General features: G+C 42.1%; 1 protein-coding gene across 1 annotated transcript in view; it reads right to left on the bottom strand.

Moving 5' to 3' along the window:
• Positions 1–1,255, bottom strand: part of LOC120032288 (apoptotic protease-activating factor 1-like) — a 34,606-nt gene extending 33,351 nt beyond the window's left edge. The window contains exons 1-2 of the mRNA XM_038978304.1: positions 1,114–1,255; positions 84–309 (exon numbers count right to left, since the gene is read on the bottom strand). Of these exons, the coding sequence (XP_038834232.1) occupies positions 84–230 (147 nt within the window). The 5' untranslated portion in view covers positions 231–309; positions 1,114–1,255. The remainder of the gene's footprint in view (positions 1–83; positions 310–1,113) is intronic.
• Between the last annotated feature and the right edge of the window lie 19,016 nt (positions 1,256–20,271).

Below are 20,271 nucleotides of genomic sequence, written 5' to 3'. Positions count from 1 at the left end.
TCATCACTACACACTTACCACTATGGACATAGGAAAGTGTATGAAAAGGGTGCTACTGTACTCCCCCAACCTCCTCACCCCACCTTGCTCCTGATCCTGTCCTCCTCATCCCCCGTCAGCACGCCGTCACTGATCATGTGATCCATCAGGTAGGAAGCCCTGATGTCCTGCTCCAGGCTGGAGCGTGACTGAAGCAGGCAGCTCCGCGCCCCTTCCTCCATCATCGCCATGCCAACGGGCCAGACCTGGTCCGACCACACAGTTGGGGTGGCTGGACTGGAATGGTGATTGATTGGCAGGTGATGGGAACTGCAGGGAAAGGAAGTTGCATGGATAGATGTAGTATGGGCAGCAATAGCTCTGGTCCAGGGTGCTATGTGTGCCTTGAGCCTTCTTGAACAATAATACGTTGAAGGAGGCTCAAGCTGCACGTAACACCCTAGACCAGAGCTAGGACAGTACTACTACTAGCACTGCTGCCTCTTAGTGTGACTCATGTGCCCCACCTAAAATAAGACTGGAAACTGATAAGAGCTCTGATAGGTAGATACACAGTATGATGAAGATCCTTGTAATACTACAGTGCAATAAAATACTTGAAAATGCTGCCCTTACAAAAAAAGATTGCAGTTTTGAAATTGCTGTAAAAGTGCAGTAAATGCAGTCGACTGTGAGCGAAAGACTTGCCAGCTATTGCGATGACGTCGGGAAGTTACCAAATTTCCTCTTTAGAGTGAACATTGATTGTAGGCTTTTGTCAGTCAGTCAGGTTACAAGTTATATATGTAGCAGACTGGCGTATAGCTAGCTAACTGTGCACTTGGTAGTTAACTATAACGTTACTGTCTAATTTGACAGCTGTGGGACACAGCACAGTGTAGCTAGCCGACATTCCCAAAACTATACAGCAGTTGTCTGTAGTAGGCTATATAGTATGCATAACACACGCTATTTATACGTTTATTATTTCCACAAGCAGACAAACATTATATAATGTTTATAAAAACAACAGATAGGAACAACACTTTTTAACTGAAGGTGGCACATACTTCACTCGTAATAAGACTTACCCAAGTTGTAAGGAAATTAAACAAATGAAATACAACTACTCACATGTATCTATTTGCTCGACACAGGAGCTCGCTATCCACACTCGATAGTGCCCAGGATTATAATAATTTCCTTTGAAAATAATGTAATTCTGACAAAAATCCCAACCTATTTTTGAAATGAGTAGGGTTCTTCCTGAATTATAACAAAAACAACTTCACCCGATCTGAAATGACCAATGCGGTGGCGTTTCGCTCACACGTGAGGGTGAGATAATGCATGCTTGACTGTAACGAGGCAGATGGGAGCATGCTGCCTGGTGATACGTGACAGCTTGTTGTTCATTGTAAACTTGTAGGCCTGCAGTGCTAGCTCAGTATCTTTGGTATTGCACTTGGTAAAACTGATAACACACTTACCAGTGGCCCTAAATAGACTCAAGGTGCAAACAGCGTTCCTTTTGCCATGGCACTTAGAGTTGCATGTTTCTGCCACACTCAGAACAAAATAATGTAAATGATTAATGACAAAATATTCACCATATCAAATGTTGTCAATGTCAGATGAACCTACTAGTAGTGCATATATATTATCCAATCACGTTCATACATTTACTTGACAACTGATAATGATAATGGATTATACATAATATGAATACATACAAATGATCAAATATAATATTTCCTTCCAAGCAGTGCATTCAAACAATTTTCCAAGCATTTTATTCATTTGCTTACAACGTTCAAACTTATACTGGATACACTGAGCTCGGCTGGGTTGGGTTGGAGCGGCTGTGTGTGTGAGGGTGGGGTCTCTGGCTGAGGGTCGGGGTGTGTCCTTGGGGGTGGGGTGGGTGCCTGGGTACAGCCGAAGGTTGGGGTTGAGGGGGGGCAGTCTGGTGAGAAGAGAGCACCTCCCCTCCACCACCCTCTCCAGAGCCTGGAACCGGGCGCTCCTGCTGCAGCCAGTAGAGCATCTCGATGTGGTCCCAGCGCATCTTCTCCCTGTACGGCCTCCCCTGGAGAGAGTGAGAGAGTGACACAGCTATGAGAAAACTGCTTAGTTATGTCTGGCTACACCAGAGTTTTGGGGCTTTTGTTCTAGCCCAATACTAATACACCTGATTAAACCAATGAAGGACTTGATGATGAGTTGACAAGTTCTGGTTATTGGGGATAATCAGATAAGGGGGATGGCGCAGAGCTCTCCATAGCGTTTTCTCAGTATGTATGAGCCTAGTATGTCAATATTTGTAGCTTATTGCATACATTGTTTCTAACTGGTATGTTCTAGATAGAATATACGACTATTACACATTATGCAGTTTTAGTAAGTAGTAGGCAAGACAGGACCGATTTTGGACACGGCCAGAGGAAGAAACAGAGCAAGTGAGGGAGAGAGAAATAGAGAAGGTGAGGGAACGGCAAGGCTCTTTCAATGAGGGTAAATCACCAATCTAAAAACTCTGCTTTCTCTCTGTCTCTCTCTATCCCCCATAGCATACTGCATGTGCTGTATGTCAGAGAGCACAGTGACACCAGTGGGTCATATTCACTATGAAGTCAACGGAAGCAAACAAGCAAAAACGAGGAGGGACTTTGCTCAATTTGTCTAATAAGAAACACAGGTTTTCATTTTCCGTTGCAAAACATTTTTTGCACTAATTAATAGACCCCTGATGTATGGCCCATTGGCCTGACTCACCTTGTAGGTGACAGTGGTGGAAGCTGTCTGTAATGTGGTGGAGAATCTTAGACAACACCTTCTCCAGAGAACAGATCTGGGAGTTGAGTTTGCTCCGGTGCTTGGACTCATCCAACCTGGCTAGAGAGGTGCCCTGGTAGCCTGAGAAAGACAAAAATGAGTGAGAGAGAGCGAGAAAGAGAGAGAGGGGCAGGAAGAATAAATAGAAAGAAAAGAAAGAAAGAGGAAGGAAGGAAAGAAAGAAAGATAGAATGAAAGAAAGAGACAAATATAGAGCGAAAGACATTCACTTTGTAAAGTGTATGAAGATATGTTCCTTCACTTACGACCATACTAGTCTCTCGGAAGCTATGCAGGGTTGGGCCTAGTTAGTACTTGGCTGGGAGACTGCCTGAGAATACCAGGTGCTTAAATTCTTTTGTCCAGTAGGGTGTACTCTGGCATTAGATATTTAATCAACTGCCTTTTATTTATAACAATAATAATATGATATATTTAGCAACTTACAATATATCATCCAATACAATATGCTGTTAAAGCAATATGTTATAATATTGTAAGGAGCACAGGAGGTTGGTGTCACCTTAATTGGGGAGGACGGGCTCGTGGGAAAATATTTGCACCTAGGGGAAACTTCACACCAGAGCAGATATATATTATGCAGTACCTTGCAGGAAGAAGCGGTTGGGGTCAGAAGCGTCCCTCTCAAACAGCTTCAGACGAGCCAGCAGAGACTCCCTCTGCTGGATGAGACGGGCAGCACGCTCCCATGCTGCTGTGGCCTGGGAGGAAACGAATACACACACACACACACACACACACACACACACACACACACACACACACACACACACACACACACACACACACACACACACACACACACACACACACACACACACACACACACACACACACACACACACACACACACACAATTCTGTTCAAGGTATGGAAGACATTTTGGTAGTATATGGTGAGCTCTGTGTATATGTTGATATGGTGAGCTCTGTCTCTATGGTGATATGGTGAGCTCTGTATCTATGGTGATATGGTGAGCTCTGTGTCTATGGTGATATGGTGAGCTCTGTCTCTATGGTGACATGGTGAGCTCTGTCTCTATGGTGATATGGTGAGCTCTGTGTCTATGGTGATATGGTGAGCTCTGTCTCTATGGTGATATGGTGAGCTCTGTCTCTATGGTGATATGGTGACCTCTGTGTCTATGGTGATATGGTGAGCTCTATGTCTATGGTGATATGGTGAGCTCTGTCTCTATGGTGATATGGTGAGCTCTGTGTCTATGGTGATATGGTGAGCTATATCTCTATGGTGATATGGTGAGCTCTGTCTCTATGGTGATATGGTGAGCTCTGTGTCTATGGTGATATGGTGAGCTATATGTCTATGGTGATATGGTGAGCTATATGTCTATGGTGATATGGTGAGCTCTGTGTCTATGGTGTTATGGTGAGCTCTGTGTCTATGGTGATATGGTGAGCTCTGTGTCTATGGTGATATGGTGAGCTCTGTCTCTATGGTGATATGGTGAGCTATATCTCTATGGTGATATGGTGAGCTCTGTGTCTATGGTGATATGGTGAGCTATATGTCTATGGTGATATGGTGAGCTCTGTGTCTATGGTGTTATGGTGAGCTCTGTGTCTATGGTGATATGGTGAGCTATATGTCTATGGTGATATGGTGAGCTCTGTGTCTATGGTGTTATGGTGAGCTATATGTCTATGGTGATATGGTGAGCTCTGTGTCTATGGTGTTATGGTGAGCTCTGTGTCTATGGTGATATGGTGAGCTCTGTGTCTATGGTGTTATGGTGAGCTCTGTGTCTATGGTGTTATGGTGAGCTCTGTGTCTATGGTGTTATGGTGAGCTCTGTGTCTATGGTGATATGGTGAGCTCTGTGTCTATGGTGATATGGTGAGCTCTGTGTCTATGGTGATATGGTGAGCTCTGTGTCTATGGTGTTATGGTGAGCTCTGTGTCTATGGTGTTATGGTGAGCTCTGTGTCTATGGTGTTATGGTGAGCTCTGTGTCTATGGTGTTATGGTGAGAAAATAGGAGCACAGCATCAAGTATCATGCTACCATCTCTACTAACCTCTATCGGGGCTGTCCAATGTCGGTCCTGGAGGGCCCAAAAACATCTGGTTTTCATTCTCTCCTTCTAATCAGGGACTAATTCAGACCTGGGACACCAGGTGAGTGCAATTAACTATGAGGTAGAAACAAAAACCAAAAGTGTTTAGGCCCTCCAGGACCAGAATGAGACAGCCCTGCTATAGATGGTGGCATGATACTTGTACAGTAAGTGTGCATCAACTTGTATATATTTGTTATCGTATGCGTGTGTGTCTGTGTACTGTGCACACCTCCTCCAGCTGGTCCCTGCGTGCGTGGGAGCTGTACTTGATGGCCATGTCCAGTCTGTAGGTGTCGGGCAGGCAGAGGAGTGTCCAGATCCTCTCCAGCCTGCTCTGGACCTGGTCCCCCTCTCCCATCACCCCCCCTCGACTGGCCTCCTTGCTCCCCACACTCACTGTCCTCTTATAGGCCTTCTGACAGGGAGAGAGGACAGTAAGTAGAAAAAACAGTTTTGGGGGATATTGTATGCATATTGCTAAGGCCTATTAAATTCAAGTCTACATAAATTCCCTAGGGGTAGGAGCTAGAGTTTGATTTGGAACAGGGCCCAATCAGCCCCAAACTGTTACGAGCCTCTGCGCAGATCTGAAGGAATGGGATTATTAGAAATATGGGAAATATTTCCACTATGTGGAGAGGTTACCATGTTGCTAAGTAATACCTTTCCTTCCCATTCCAAAACTGTAAGGGTAGGGGCTAGGGTTTAATTTGGAATTGGGCCTTCTTACAGACATGGAGTACTAAGGTTGGGTCAATTCAACTAATTTCAATTGAACCAATTTACCATGTATGAATTGGTGAATTGACCACTATTTTAAATGTTGTTTTTGAATTATTGATTTAATCTTTATTTATCCATGAAGTCCCATTGAGGTCAGACTACCTCCTTTACAAGGGAAACCTGGCCAAGAGGGCAACTCAATAAAAAATAGGAGGAAAACAGAAAATCAAGACCTTGGTGACATCCTGGTTAGTTCCCACTATTAAATGTATTGGGACAAGGAAGGAGAGATGATGGAATGGGACAAGGAAGGAGAGATGATGGAATGGGACAAGGAAGGAGAGATGATGGAATGGGACAAGGAAGGAGAGATGATGGAATGGGACAATGAAGGAGAGATGATGGAATGGGACAAGGAAGGAGAGATGATGGAATGGGACAAGGAAGGAGAGATGATGGAATGGGACAATGAAGGAGAGATGATGGAATGGGACAAGGAAGGAGAGATGATGGAATGGGACAAGGAAGGAGAGATGATGGAATGGGACAAGGAAGGAGAGATGATGGAATGGGACAAGGAAGGAGAGATGATGGAATGGGACAAGGAAGGAGAGATGATGGAATGGGACAATGAGAGATGATGGAATGGGACAAGGAGAGGTGATGGAATGGGACAAGGAGAGATGATGGAATGGGACAAGGAAGGAGAGATGATGGAATTGGACAAGGAGAGATGATGGAATGGGACAAGGAGAGATGATGGAATGGGACAAGGAAGGAGAGATGATGGAATGGGACAATGAGAGATGATGGAATGGGACAAGGAGAGATGATGGAATGGGACAAGGGAGGAGAGATGATGGAATGGGACAAGGAGAGATAATGGAATGGGACAAGGGAGGAGAGATGATGGAATGGGACAAGGAGAGATGATGGAATGGGACAAGGAGAGATGATGGAATGGGACAAGGAAGGAGAGTTGATGGGATGGGACAAGGAGAGATAATGGAATGGGACAAGGGAGGAGAGATGATGGAATGGGACAAGGAGAGATGATGGAATGGGACAAGGAGAGATGATGGAATGGGACAAGGAGAGATGATGGAATGGGACAAGGAGAGATGATGGAATGGGACAAGGAAAGATGATGGAATGGGACAATGAAGGAGAGATGATGGAATGGGACAAGGAAGGAGAGTTGATGGGAACTACCCAGATCGAAGGCTCCCAGTCTATATGACACATAAACCTGACTGTATTACAATGGCTGTATATCCATTTATGGTACATTTCTGTATAGTATCCATTTACAGTACATTATTTTATTTTTTATTATTGAATATCCAAAACATACAATATACTTGCAGTGAAGCCGCTCAAAAACTACATCATACCAGTCATCCAACAGACTCCCATTCAGAGCGACACACAGAAGCATCCAGGGTCAACGCCCTGCTCAAGGGCACGTCGACAGATCTCCCACAAGGCCCCCCCAAAAAACGGGGATGCGAACCCTCCAAGGTCCCTCCACAGTTCCCCATAGCTGTCCCTCAACCATTCGAGACCCCTCCCACAGTCACCCCCCCAAGAAAAAATAGAAAAGAAAATAATAAAAAAGAAAATAAATTCCATTCCCCACCCCCAAGAACCCCCCCAATGCACCAACAACCAAGAAAATTAACTTATGAGAAGAAAAAAATGCAAAAAAAACAAAGGACATCAAGGACAAATAAAATCATAACAGCAAGGCCAACTGTATATGTTTGAGTGCTTGTCTGGCACTATTTTACATATGTGTGTGTCCGTGTATGTGTGTATTTGAATGAGAGTGTGTGTATATGCATGTGTACAAACACCTGCACGGCGTCAGCCCCAGGCAAACCGGCATTAACTGTAAAAACACTCAGTGTCATTCAAATGTACTTTTTATTATGTTTTATTTTGACTTTATTTTTTATACATCATTCTATCTTCTGCCCAGCAACTCCACTCCCACTTGTCTCCAACTCCACATCCCAACCCTCAGCTTCCCTCAGCCCAACCCACCTATCTCTGTTGGCCACCCTCTTTGGATTTCTACACAACATGTATCTTTCAACTATGCTGTGATGCTTAATGTACAATTTCAATCTATCTAATCGAATAGAATCCACAGATTGCGAGTTGAAGATAAATACTTTTACTAAGAGTATTAGTATATTAGTAATTGACTGACCTGGTCTCTCCAGATCTCCTAACAGTACAATTTCTAGTGTCAATTTTAGATCAATATTATGCATTTTCAGCCATTCCTGAACCTGAAACCAGAAACAGGCTACCTGAGGGCAATACCAAAATAAATGGTCTATTCATTCTGTATCCTCACAACAAAATCTGCAGAGCTTCGATGATTTTATGCCCCAAATATACAACATTTTGTTGGTTGCAAGAATTCTATATAATAATTAAAGCTGAAAAGCACAAAGTCTTGAATCTGGCGTCGTTTTATATATCAACTCATACACCCTGTACCATTGAATCGGTACATAAAAAAATCTCTTCCCAACTATTTTGCAATCTGTACTGTACATTTATAGTATCCATTTACACTACATTTATAGTATCATCTGTACACTAAGACATGCATACACACACACACCTGTTTAGGGCTGGTTATTTCTTCATCTGGACTCTCTTCCTCCTCTGTAAAAAACCCAACAGACAATAGGTTACCTATGAGTCTATAAACAATAGGCTATGAAACAGGTTTAGTACTAATTGTTAATTAATTTAGTAATTAATGTTCATAAATTGCAATTATCTTTTTAGGTCTGAACCCCAGAGATTGTAAAGCTCTGGTTTAAATGAAACAGACATAATTCCCATCTCACAATAGTCAGATACAATTTTATTGGCGAGAGCTCTGACGTACATATACAAAAACGTTCCTTTTATACCTTCTCTTAAACTACGCACATACATACACACTTTATTTGGATTATCCCCTGAAGTCTCACCACAGTTTATTACCACTCAGCTGACAGTTCCAGTCCCCCCCAGATCCGGAAAACCTGGAGGGGCTCTCCCTGTCTTATTTTATCTCCACAGAGTTATAGCTGGGTTCAAACATAGGTTAAGGAGTCTCTTTGCTTTCTTTCGGCACACACATACATTCCTTTCTTCCCCAATGGTTAACATTTTTAATTACCCCTTGTCCATGCTACATAACCTCTAATCCTAATGGTTAAGTTTCTGGGTAGAATTATTTAATCATTTATCTTAAACCTTGATAAAATATTTTAACAATCCACCCTTAATGACTAAATCCTGACATATCAAACACTATATGTAAACATGAATATTATACAAGAATATTCCAAAACAATACATGTATTTACATTCGATTCCTCATCAAAGACTGTTCCAATTATAACTCTTCCGTTTTAGGATTTTCATCATAATCTTCATAAAATGAACAGCTTTTAACTAAACATTGAAAACAGTCTCATCTAACATTGGTTCCTCGTAATTAAAAGACACAGAGTCTTCCCCTAGGCCTGGAAGTCTGCATTCTTCATCAAAAACAGTCTAAACATAAAACAAGAAGGAACCTAAACATTAAAAATGGTTTCATCCAACATAGGCTCTTCGTATGTGCAGGAGCCGTGTCCATCTACTAGGTCTGGGTGCATGTATTCATCATTCCACTGGTCAGATTTCGGAATCGGTCCGTATCTCACCATCTGTTGGGTCATCGATTTCTCCAGAGTCCTGGAAATGAGACCTTTCACACCCGGAATCAAACATCATTCACACGGAACCAAAACACTCATACAGGTGAAAGTGGCCCACAACACAGTGATTATGACAATTTTCCATTTCCCAAACATACTGGCAAACCAATTTGTAAGAGAATTATCCACCCCAGAGTTCTCTGCCAGGGCCTTGGTCACTGATCCATCTAGAGCTGTGTTATTTAAAAAATAAACGTGCAGCAATGAACCCCAATCATTCTACATACCCCGCCCTTTTCTGCAAATTTACATATCGAGAGTCAGTCTATTTTACCAGGCCATGAGGGAGGTGGCGGATAATTGGTCAGAGAACCCCTTTTACTGCATCCCCAGTCTCATTCACGAATCGCTGTTGCTTATAATAGATGTCATTAATCCAATTCACATTCTTATTTATTGTCAACCACCAATATAATGTAGTGGTTAAATCTTCACCTATTTGATTCATAGCTTTGTATTAATCTGTAACTTCCCTGAGGATGCCAATAGCATCCATCTAGACTCCCATCCTGGTCAAAACTCCTCCTGTGCCTAATTTAGCCTCCTATAACTGGCCTCTGATGACTAACTCGAACTGGTTGGACCAATAACCCCAGGGCGCAATTTCCGGACCACCCTTTTTGGTAGTTTCTGTCGTATGCGTCCTTTGCTGGTATGAGCCCACCATACATCAGTTATAGGTGCTGTGAGGTTAAGAATTTTCTCCTGTACTTCCAAACCTAAGTCCGTCACATTAACGATTACCTTTCAGCCATTCAAATCATCTATGTTCTCGGTGCCATTCTTGTATCTCTAACACTGGCACTCATCAGAAGTTAAAGTGAACCGAGGTGGGTTGGCCGAGTACTTCAATCTGGCCATCCCAATCCCTGTACAGTTATTTGCTTTCCTAGGGAATTGTTTCATGTTTACCCTAAATCCTACATCTTGATCTTCTTTGGCTCCTTATTTTGTTAGTTACTCATCAGTGAATTATATAGTTTATCTTTTACTTCTTATCCATGACAATGGCGTCATATAATTAGTACCGGCAGGTGGTGGATCTGGATGTATCAGAAAGGTTTCAAAGACTAGGATGCAGCTCAGAGCCCCTACTCTTCCCAAAAACCGCCAACCCTCTCCTGCCCTTAGTCGGTCTGCTAGGTACCATCCCATACTCACACTTCTAGGAGCACACATAGTGTGGAACTGTCGGGGTAGGAAATCTTCGTTTAAGGAGGTAACCCCCGGACCCTGTTGGTTCTCGGTTCTTCTCCTAACTCTATGTGTGATCAGCAGTGCTTATATGGGTACATACCTTCTTGCAGTGGGTAACGTGGACCCAAGTGACTCTCTCAGCTATTCTAATGGCAAAGGCGGTGGTTTTAACAGAACCTGGTATGGGCCTTCCCAATGGGGCTGCTTCCCGTCTATTCTCCTCGGGGACTGGATCTACACCCAGTCTCCTGGTTGGATTGAGTGAATCACCTTCTCCTGTAATTCACCTGTTGGACACAAAATCTTGGACATACGGGTTTGGTTACCAGACAGTCTTCTCCTGGGTTCTGCTTGTATATCTTCAACTTCTTTGTCTACTTGTGCTGGTCCCTAACTCTGGCATTTTATTTATTCTACCTGATTAGCTAAAATGTCATCCATTATTTAAAGACATATATCTTAGTAAACCAACTCTAGGGATAATATCTTGACCTAATATTTTAGCTTAGTTATTTTTAAAAATTAAAATTGTATTAATAGTTAATTATCAAATAGGCCACTAGGCCACGACACCTTTCCTATCCTGCCTAGGCCACTGGGCCATCAATAGGCCACTAGGCCCTCATCCCTCTGGTTGATACCTGGCTCCGCCCATGTATCAATCTTGCTGCATCTAAACAATGACTTAGGTAAAATAGAGAGGTTCCCTTTGTGCCAAATTCCTCTTTTGTCAACGGCCCCCATATTAACCCATCTAGTAACTTCCTTAACTGGGGCTCGAAGCTGACTTTCCTTCAGTAATTCTGTGTCTATACTAACTTCCTCCTTCAAGTGAGAATCTGTGTGTGTGGGTGTGGCTTTCCACCAGACCTTTTTGCTTCCTCTTCTGCCTTTCTGTTCCCAATGCTGACGTAGTCAGTGCCTTTCGTATGTGCTTCACATTTACAAATCGCTACCTTCTCTGGTAATAAGATTGCTTCTAGCAAATCCAAAATTAGCTGCGCATGTGTAATGGGTTTACCTGCCGTATTGATCATACCCCTGTTTCTCCACTGAGCTGCAAATATATGGACGGTGTTAAAAGCATAAGCACTATCAGTATGTATCGTAATGCATTTACCCTTCCCCAATTCACAAGCCCTGGTAAGGGCAACAATTTCAGCTTGTTGAGCAGAGTAATTTTTTGGTAATGCTCCAGCTTCCAACACCTCAGTAAGAGTCACTATTGCATAACCAGTGGCATTTGAGCCATTTGGGTTCTTTCTAGAAGACCCATCAACAAACATAGGCAAATCAGTTAGATCTGGTCTGGGGAGAACTACTTTCTCCGTCTCCGCTACACAGTCATGGTGCACCCATCAGTGGCTATGGGGATTCAAGTGGAGGGGTTTAAGGTAGTACACCGTTCAATTGTTAGATTCGGCATGCTCAACAGAATTATCATACCGGACAAATTTCTCGCTGGTGACATGTAAGCCATCTTATGTTCCAATAATAAAATCGATACGGCATGCAGTACCCTCAAAGTCAAATCATGGTACAGTACTCCAGAGGCTGAATCCTCCACAGCCCGTGCGGCAGCCACCACAGTCTACAAACATAGTGGCATGGCTTGGGCTACTTCATCTAAACGGGAGGAGTAGAAAGCAATAGGCTTCCTTCCCCCCCGTGTTCCTGAGTTAGTACTGACGTCCTGAACCCCTCCCTACAGTCTCCTGTCTGGGTGAAGGGACCATCATATCTGGGGAAACCCTAGAACAGAGCTAGATGTCAATAACTTTTTTATGTCTACAAACTGTTTCTCAGCTTCCTCTGTCCACTCGATCTTATCTTTTGCTGCCATAGCTTTATCATAAATCAACTCACTAAGTTGTTCTGTATGCAAGGAAAAGTATGGTACCCATGCTCGACAATAGTTAATCATTCCAAGTACCCTCAATGATTCTGGATCAACATAGATGCCATATATCTCTGTCAACTTTCTACTTATTTAAATAGAAATGTTCTAATGATTAAATAAAGCCAAAACGAATGCTAAACATAGCATATGTCTTCTGTACTAATGAAATCTCTCCTTCGGGACTCCACTGAATTTGATCTAACAATACTAATCTTAAATCAGTCTCATCAATAATTTTATATATGTTGCATAGTGTGGGATCCATTATCTACAGTAATTTACCATCCCTAAGAACGGCAACATATTTATTTTCATAATACATTTTTTTGCTTATAAAATCACTATTTTTCCATCTCAATCTATTTTCCTGCCCTATTTGCTTAAAATATGTCCTGTCCAACCCGCAAAGGACCATATCCTCCCCCATTTTTAACACATAACTTTCCTTATCCATTTCACGAGTTACCTTGAAATCAGTATTGCAAATGACCTTACATTCTCCATCCAAATAGCTTTCCCATGAGGCTGATCAGACCACAAATGAAAGCTACGATAGAGGTCATAAATCATTCTACCCCTTCAAAGAAGTGTTTCTTACTCTATTAGACAAATTAAAGAAAAACCATCACCTTCTCTACATGTTTTATCCCAGGTTTCCAAAACATTCCCTTTTTCTATAGGATTCCCATGTTTTTAATTAAAACTCAGAATTTAAAACTTCTAATATTCCCTATGTATGTACCCCTTTAAGATATCGTGTCTCTAGGAAAATCTCCTCAGACTCAAAGGCTAAAAACAAACAAAGCATTTCCAGAAAAAACACTTTGTCAAACTACCCCGATTCAGTATCCCAAACGTTGACTACCAACAAAACCTAATGATCATTCCATTGTACTCCTTCCTATCATTCGTTTTAAATTTCCTCAATGGTAGCATGTGAAACCCCTTCAGTCCGTCTGCAGACAGTCTCCCAAAATTCTCGATAGGAATACCCTGCCATTAGACACACACAACTATGATTAATGTGCACTGTTCCTTTAAAATGAAATTAACCAAACCTGCAATCCCCTTTACCGACTTAACCTGGTTCCACGTAATGGAAACAGATTATAATGTTTTAATACATTAACTTTCTGTTCCAATTCACTGATGTTACCTAAACAATCAACCCAAGAATCAATCACCAGAAACTATCACGAAACTTTTACAATTCAACTATTCAGACCTGAATCTCTTACAGCCAAATATATCCCAGTGAGCGCGACTAACTGTCCTCTTCTTACCAGTGGACAAGAATAAAACCAAACTTACAACTGTCCCTTCTTTCGGCTTCACCATTATGAATTGTTCCAGCCTTAAAAGTAATATGTAAATCGCCTAAATGTATAACCTACATCAGTCAATCCATAAGAATAAAAACACAATTCGATGGGCACAACTCTTTCGCCATTATCTCTCCGTTATTATTTAGAATTCATTGGATTTAGGCCACTGTCTCTTCTATGATTCAGTCATTTAAATACGATTCCATTCTCAATGCGTTATTCCCGCAGACCATTTAGGCAAGACAACGTATTACATCGAAATCGTCTCGCTATTAGAATGAATTAGTCTTTTAATTGAACCTAAACAAGCTATTAAAAAGTTCAAATTATATCTTATCCAAACACTAGCGACCGTATCTTTTCAGGCAAAACATAATAGTTGAATATCAATCAGAATTAATTTTAGTCTATTGGTGCATGGTCTGCGATGCGAACCCGAGTCTCCCGCATTGTAGGCAAGAGTTCTAACGCTGCACCACCAACACTATTGAAATGACGAAAACTCCTCGCGAATAACCCTATTTATAATTGTCTAATTAGTCGTAAAATCAGTCACGTTCTACCGAGACAATTCCCAGAAACTTGCCCTAATTTTAAGGTCCAAGCGTTTCTCCAACGATGATTCTCCTTACTCTCTCTCTCTTCCTTTCGACATGTCCTGTCTCATCGCAATTAAAACCTTTTCTATCCTTCTTGGTTAGACACTCTCGGTTATTATGTCCTGTTTTGTTACAATATTTACACGGTGCCTCACAATCCTTGGCAAAGTGCCCGCTCTGGCTACAATTATAACATTTATCATTATTTCTATCTGTCCCCTTTCCTCCCTTGCTGGAAGGTTTCCATCCCTTTTTGTCATTGTTTCTCTCTGCTATCTCACCTAGAGTAGCCATCAAGTATTCTGCTCCTCTCAACTTTTTCTTATTCAACTTAAAGCTTGCCACTAAACTTTCTAAATCTCTATGTGTCCTCACTCTATATACTTCTAGAATGGGTTCCTGTCCTTCTTCCCCTGCCCGTGGGTTCGGTAAAACAATTAGGGAATATTGTCTGACCTCTTCTCCTTCCTCGGCCTCTACCCACTCTGATTCTACCCCCCTTCTCCCTGGGCTTTGATTATGTGACTTCAGCCTTCTGAGGGATAAAGCCTGCTCTCTGCCCCTTCTCTCCTGTTCCTGCCGCTTGTTCACTCTGCGTCCTAGTTCAGTTATTTCCTCCATGACTGTCTCTAAAGTAACTGTCCCCGCTATTTCCTCTTCCTCTCCTATCCCTCCCTCGGCTCCACATATGGGGGTGGTGGTTGTGGTACGGGGAGCACCGGCTGCCGTCTCCGTACCACCACCCTTTCATCATCAGGATTACCTCTCCACGCCTTATCGGCCCGAGAGGTATTCAATTTAGGCTTATTGGGAGCCTCCTGAGGAGCCGTGGGAATACTCGTTATCTGTTCCAATCTACCTCTTCTTTCTTTGTTATTTCCCTTTTCTTTTCTCCCTCTGATCTCTTCCTCGCTTCGGCTAACCACACCCTTGCCGTTTCTAACCCCTCTGCTTGTTCTTTATCTACTTTATCCTTACACACCTTATCTCCGGTTAATTCCGGAAGCTCTTTTGAGGATTTAATGCCCATTGTTAGATAACTTTGTAGTTTCTATGCTTATTCTCCCTTATCTCGGTGTATATGCTCTTGTGCCTATGTGTGTGTTTTCTTTACCGTTATCCAATTACTACCGTTTTGTCCTACGGTATATTCTCACAATCTACGGATATACCTCCTTTCCGTTATTTTCCCTAGGTAGTGTTCACAATTAGTTTACCTTCATTTGTAGTGACCACCTATATCTTGTCTCTTTACCGGCCCACTAATATACTCTTGATCAGGTTCCCACTTAGATCTCAATATTAGTTAGTTTACATTGGTAGTGCAGATACCTCCTGTCATTTCGGACTAGTCACTGTAGACTTTTTCCTTCCTAGGTGGCTTCTAAATCCAATTCCTGTCTTCCAATTGCACAGAATACTACCTATATCAGGGTTCTCTACACAAAATTCTAAAGACAGGTCACCAGATTAGAATGCCCAATGGATTCTACAAATCAACGTCCAAACCACACAATAGTCATTAAACCTATTTCTCAAAATGTAGCCCGAACGTCAATTCCCCAATCCGCGAATAAAGTTTTACTGACCTTCTGTATTGTAGGCTGGGAAAAACAATGTTTGTTAGATTCCGTCACCGTCTCTGTCGACCTTAGATATATACCGGCCTGTTATTTAACCCCAATTTCAGGGGACAGGTCTTTCATTTACGGGTCAATGACCCGCCCGTGCACGGTTTTCGGCGTGCTACCTTCGGCCGACAGGGACAGATATTGGAAATCCGCTTGAAGGACCAATTGTTAATTAATTTAGTAATTAATGTTCATAAATTGCAATTATCTTTTTAGGTCTGAACCCCAGAGATTGTAAAGTTCTGGTTTAAAAGGATGCTGCGGTATCTCTGCTGGATGTCCTGGGTGCAGGCCACCATCTGGGTCATGGAGGTCAGCATGTCCTGGCCCTCTGTCACCCGTCGTTTGGCCTCCGCCGCTCGGGAGAGGCGGCCCACCACTTTCATTTTGCCACCGCTCATCCCCTCACTGTTTGACATAGACAGCAAAGAAGCCTTGGTATACACTGGTCTACAGAGCTTGAACGAGCAACTCTAGTATCAGGATATGACATGGCACTTTTGGGCATGCATGGTCACCTGGGTGACAGAGGTTCAGACCTCTCTTGGGTCATACACATACTGTAGCTACATGAATTTCTGTACCCGCTGCCTGTTATGATTCACATTCACAGGCTGTCATTTTTTATTCATGGTAATGTAAGAAATACCATTGTAAATAACACAAGCATATTGCTATTACATTGTTATAACTAACTTCTTTCTAAGCAGGGTTTCTTACAAACTCATGAGCAGAACCTGAGACCCACACACACCCAAGGACAGAGGGCTGGCACAGACCTTCCATAAACACTGATAAGAAAAGAGTGCTTGGGTCTGCATTTCACGAAATAATGAGACACACACATAACCAAGGACAGAGGGCTGACGTAAACCTTTCATAAACACCGATTAGATAGGAACATCTGCGCACACACCTAAATCTCCTGTTTTAGCTGAACATTTGGTAACAAAGAACTTTTGATGCAAGACTCAGAAGGATGACGCACAGCTCATCCGGACCAATCTGAGAAGACAACAACCTGATCAGGACCAACCAGAAAACCAGATCTACCAGACTCAACCTACTTTCTGTCCTGTATAAAATGACTATGTATTTCTGTTATCTGGGCTCTGTCTGCAGGTTCCTTACGAGCTGAATGAACGAGTCCAAGCATGCTTGTATCAGATATATTTACCTCTGAATAAAACTGCTTTTTATTATACGAATATCCACCCTGTCCAGAGTCTCTACTTCGTCTCAGTTCTCCAGTAAACTTGTGTCATCAACAAAATGGTAGCAGAGGATGGTTTTCTTCCCTGAATTCGATCCATAAAAGTTGACAGAGAAAAGAGACAAGTGAGAGACGGATCAGAAAGGAAGGGTGACCGGTCCGACGGAGCAGCCGGGAATCCAGCTCGCCTCAGGAAACTGATCTAGACGGCCGTCAAAACGAAGGTAAGCAGTACCTGTTAAATCAAAATCTGCATATTGTATAATAGGAAAATCCAAATTTAAAGATCAGAAGTACTGAGGTGGAGTATGGATTACTGTTAAATTTATGATAAATGTCTATTGTAAATGTAAAAGCAAACATGTAAAGATATCTGAGATATAGAGAGTCACATAGTCGGGTAGAAGCCGTGAGACTCAGATTCATATAGTCGGGTAGAAGCCGTGAGAATCTAAGTAAATGGGTGTTGTGATAAATCCACATAGTCGGGTAGAAGCCGTGAGAATCCAATGTATTGTGTTATAATTGTAACTGACTTGATAAAAAGATTCAGACAGTCGGGTTGAGTGAGAATTCCGTGAGAATCCAAGTCTAGAAAAGGTTCCCCAGACTTAACAACATTTGATTGGTTAAAACACTTGGAAGTTACCTAGGGGGAATCAACAAAATAAAAATAAAAATACGAGTTCAGATAGCGGGCAATGGTTGACTTGGCACTTAACTAGATGCACTGTGAAGAACTTAACTTGCGATCAATGTATTAATGTTGTTATGTAATAAAATACAAATGTGGAAATGTTAATTTGAATGCTATGAAAGATTGGCCGTTTCACGAGACTCACAAGTTGATAACTTTCGGGAGGACAGCTGAGTCTTCTTTTGGCCCGTGGTACAGCCGCCGAGCTGAAAACTGACTTGTATTTTTCCTCTATTGTGATGTTGGTGTTTCCATAATTCCTAAAATTGAATTGACAATTGGTACAGCAGCGCTTCGATTTGTTAATGTATTGTTCCGGAAGGGCGATTCCGACACCTTCTGGGAAGATATTTAACAGATCGAAAAACTGAAAAGCGATAATAACTATTGCAAAATAATTCTCAAAATTGAATTGACAATTGGTACAGCAGCGCTTCGATTTGTTGATGTATTGTTCCGGAAGGGCGATTCCGACACCTTCTGGGAAGATATTCAACAGATCGAAAAACTGAAAAGCGATAATAACTATTGCAAAATAATTCTTAAAATTGAATTGACAATTGGTACAGCAGCGCTTCGATTTGTTGATGTATTGTTCCGGAAGGGCGATTCCGACACCTTCTGGGAAGATATTCAACAGATCGAAAAACTGAAAAGCGATAATAACTATTGCAAAATAATTCTTAAAATTGAATTGACAATTGGTTCAGAAGCGCTTGGGTTTGTGGTATATTGTTCCGGAAGGGCGATTCCGACACCTTCTGGGAAAATATACAACAACTCGAAAAACTGATTAACAGTAATAACTGCTGTAAATAATTCTTTGTGTGCGAGGGTGAAGTGCAAGAGATAAGTCTGCACTTGCACCGAGAATTCATCTCGGGTTTCATACTCAGAGACGGGCTAAGTATACAAAGATAGTGGATAGATTACACACACATAGTACTTAATTTATAAGACAGAGAGGGTCTCGTGTAACGCGCCAATCAAACCCTTAAGGCTAAGATAGCTAAGGTATGTGCAGGTTCGAAGTTGATATGGGTTGAAGCCCTGCCTCTGGCGTTGATGGCCATGAGAGCCTCTCCAGGGGCAGGCACCCATCTCTCTCCTCATGAGATAATGACTGGTCCACCAAGAGAGGGAGGTCATATGCCCGCTCTTGATGTAATTATGTGAAACAACTGACGGAACTCTCTGTAGCACTCTCTACCCAGGTTCGCAAGGTCCGAGAGGGGAAGCTGCCAGGAGGCACGCCACCACAATGTAAAATGGTGACTGGGTGGGGTTAAAAAGTCCACAAGAGAAAGTGGCTGGAACCCAGGTGGACTGAACTGTACGAAGTGAAGGAGGTTACTTCACACTCAGTTCAGGTCAAAGGTAAATCAGGCGCACCTTGGCACCACCTCACACATTGTACTCTAGCTCCAATTCCTTACAGAAGTCAGAGCCGATTTGAGCGGCCTAAATTCGATTCCAAATTAAGACACTCCTGATTCAGGTGATGCGGCATCAAACTTCGCCTCCCCTGAAGAAGGAACCTCTCCCAGTTAGAGGGACATTTCTCTCTCCCTGGGCAAGGTTGATGGGATATCTGGCCCCTTATTTGTGATATTCCTTCACACACTCATAACTCTTAGAGCTGTACAGAGAATGGACAGAAGATGGCAGTATTGCAGCACTCAACGGTCTCCCAGCAAAACATCGGGGAAATTTAAAACGAATGATTGAAGGGTATTATCATAATTATTAGGTTTTGTTTTTGTGGTAAACGTTTTGGGTTAAGGGGTTTTCCGTGTTCCGAGAGACAAGATAATATTAGGTGTTTTACTTTCTGAGTTTTATTTAGACAAGGGACTTTGTTAAGATAAAGGGTTCTTTTGGTATATTTAGATATGGTATGGAACACGAATGTAGGTGTAACCTTTTTGACCTCTTTTCGTTGCATTTTCCTGTCAATCACGGGGGGATCAATCACGGGGGGATGTAGTGAGAATAATGAAATTGTGGTCATTTGGGAATACTAGTTTTGAGGTAAATTGATATAATAGAGTTTATAACTCTTGACCATAATTGTAGTTTTAACCACAGAGGAGTCAGGATTCTGTTTTTAAACATTGGCTATGACGGTTTTGAATGGGCTGTTATTGAATTGGTTTGAACAGGAGATATTTTAAGCCTATAGGGCATGGAAATAAAAGTGATAGAGAGCTTATTAGTAAAGAAAGGAATTTATATGGTTAGCATTTGTTTTGGCCATAAGAAGATAGAGATAGGTTTATTAAGGTTATGTAAGGACTT

This window comes from Salvelinus namaycush, chromosome 38, assembly GCF_016432855.1.
Source record: "Salvelinus namaycush isolate Seneca chromosome 38, SaNama_1.0, whole genome shotgun sequence".
NCBI classification, from domain to species: Eukaryota; Metazoa; Chordata; class Actinopteri; order Salmoniformes; family Salmonidae; genus Salvelinus; species Salvelinus namaycush.
Note: the sequence above shows the minus strand (reverse complement) of the source record. Positions and strands in the feature narration are given on the sequence as shown.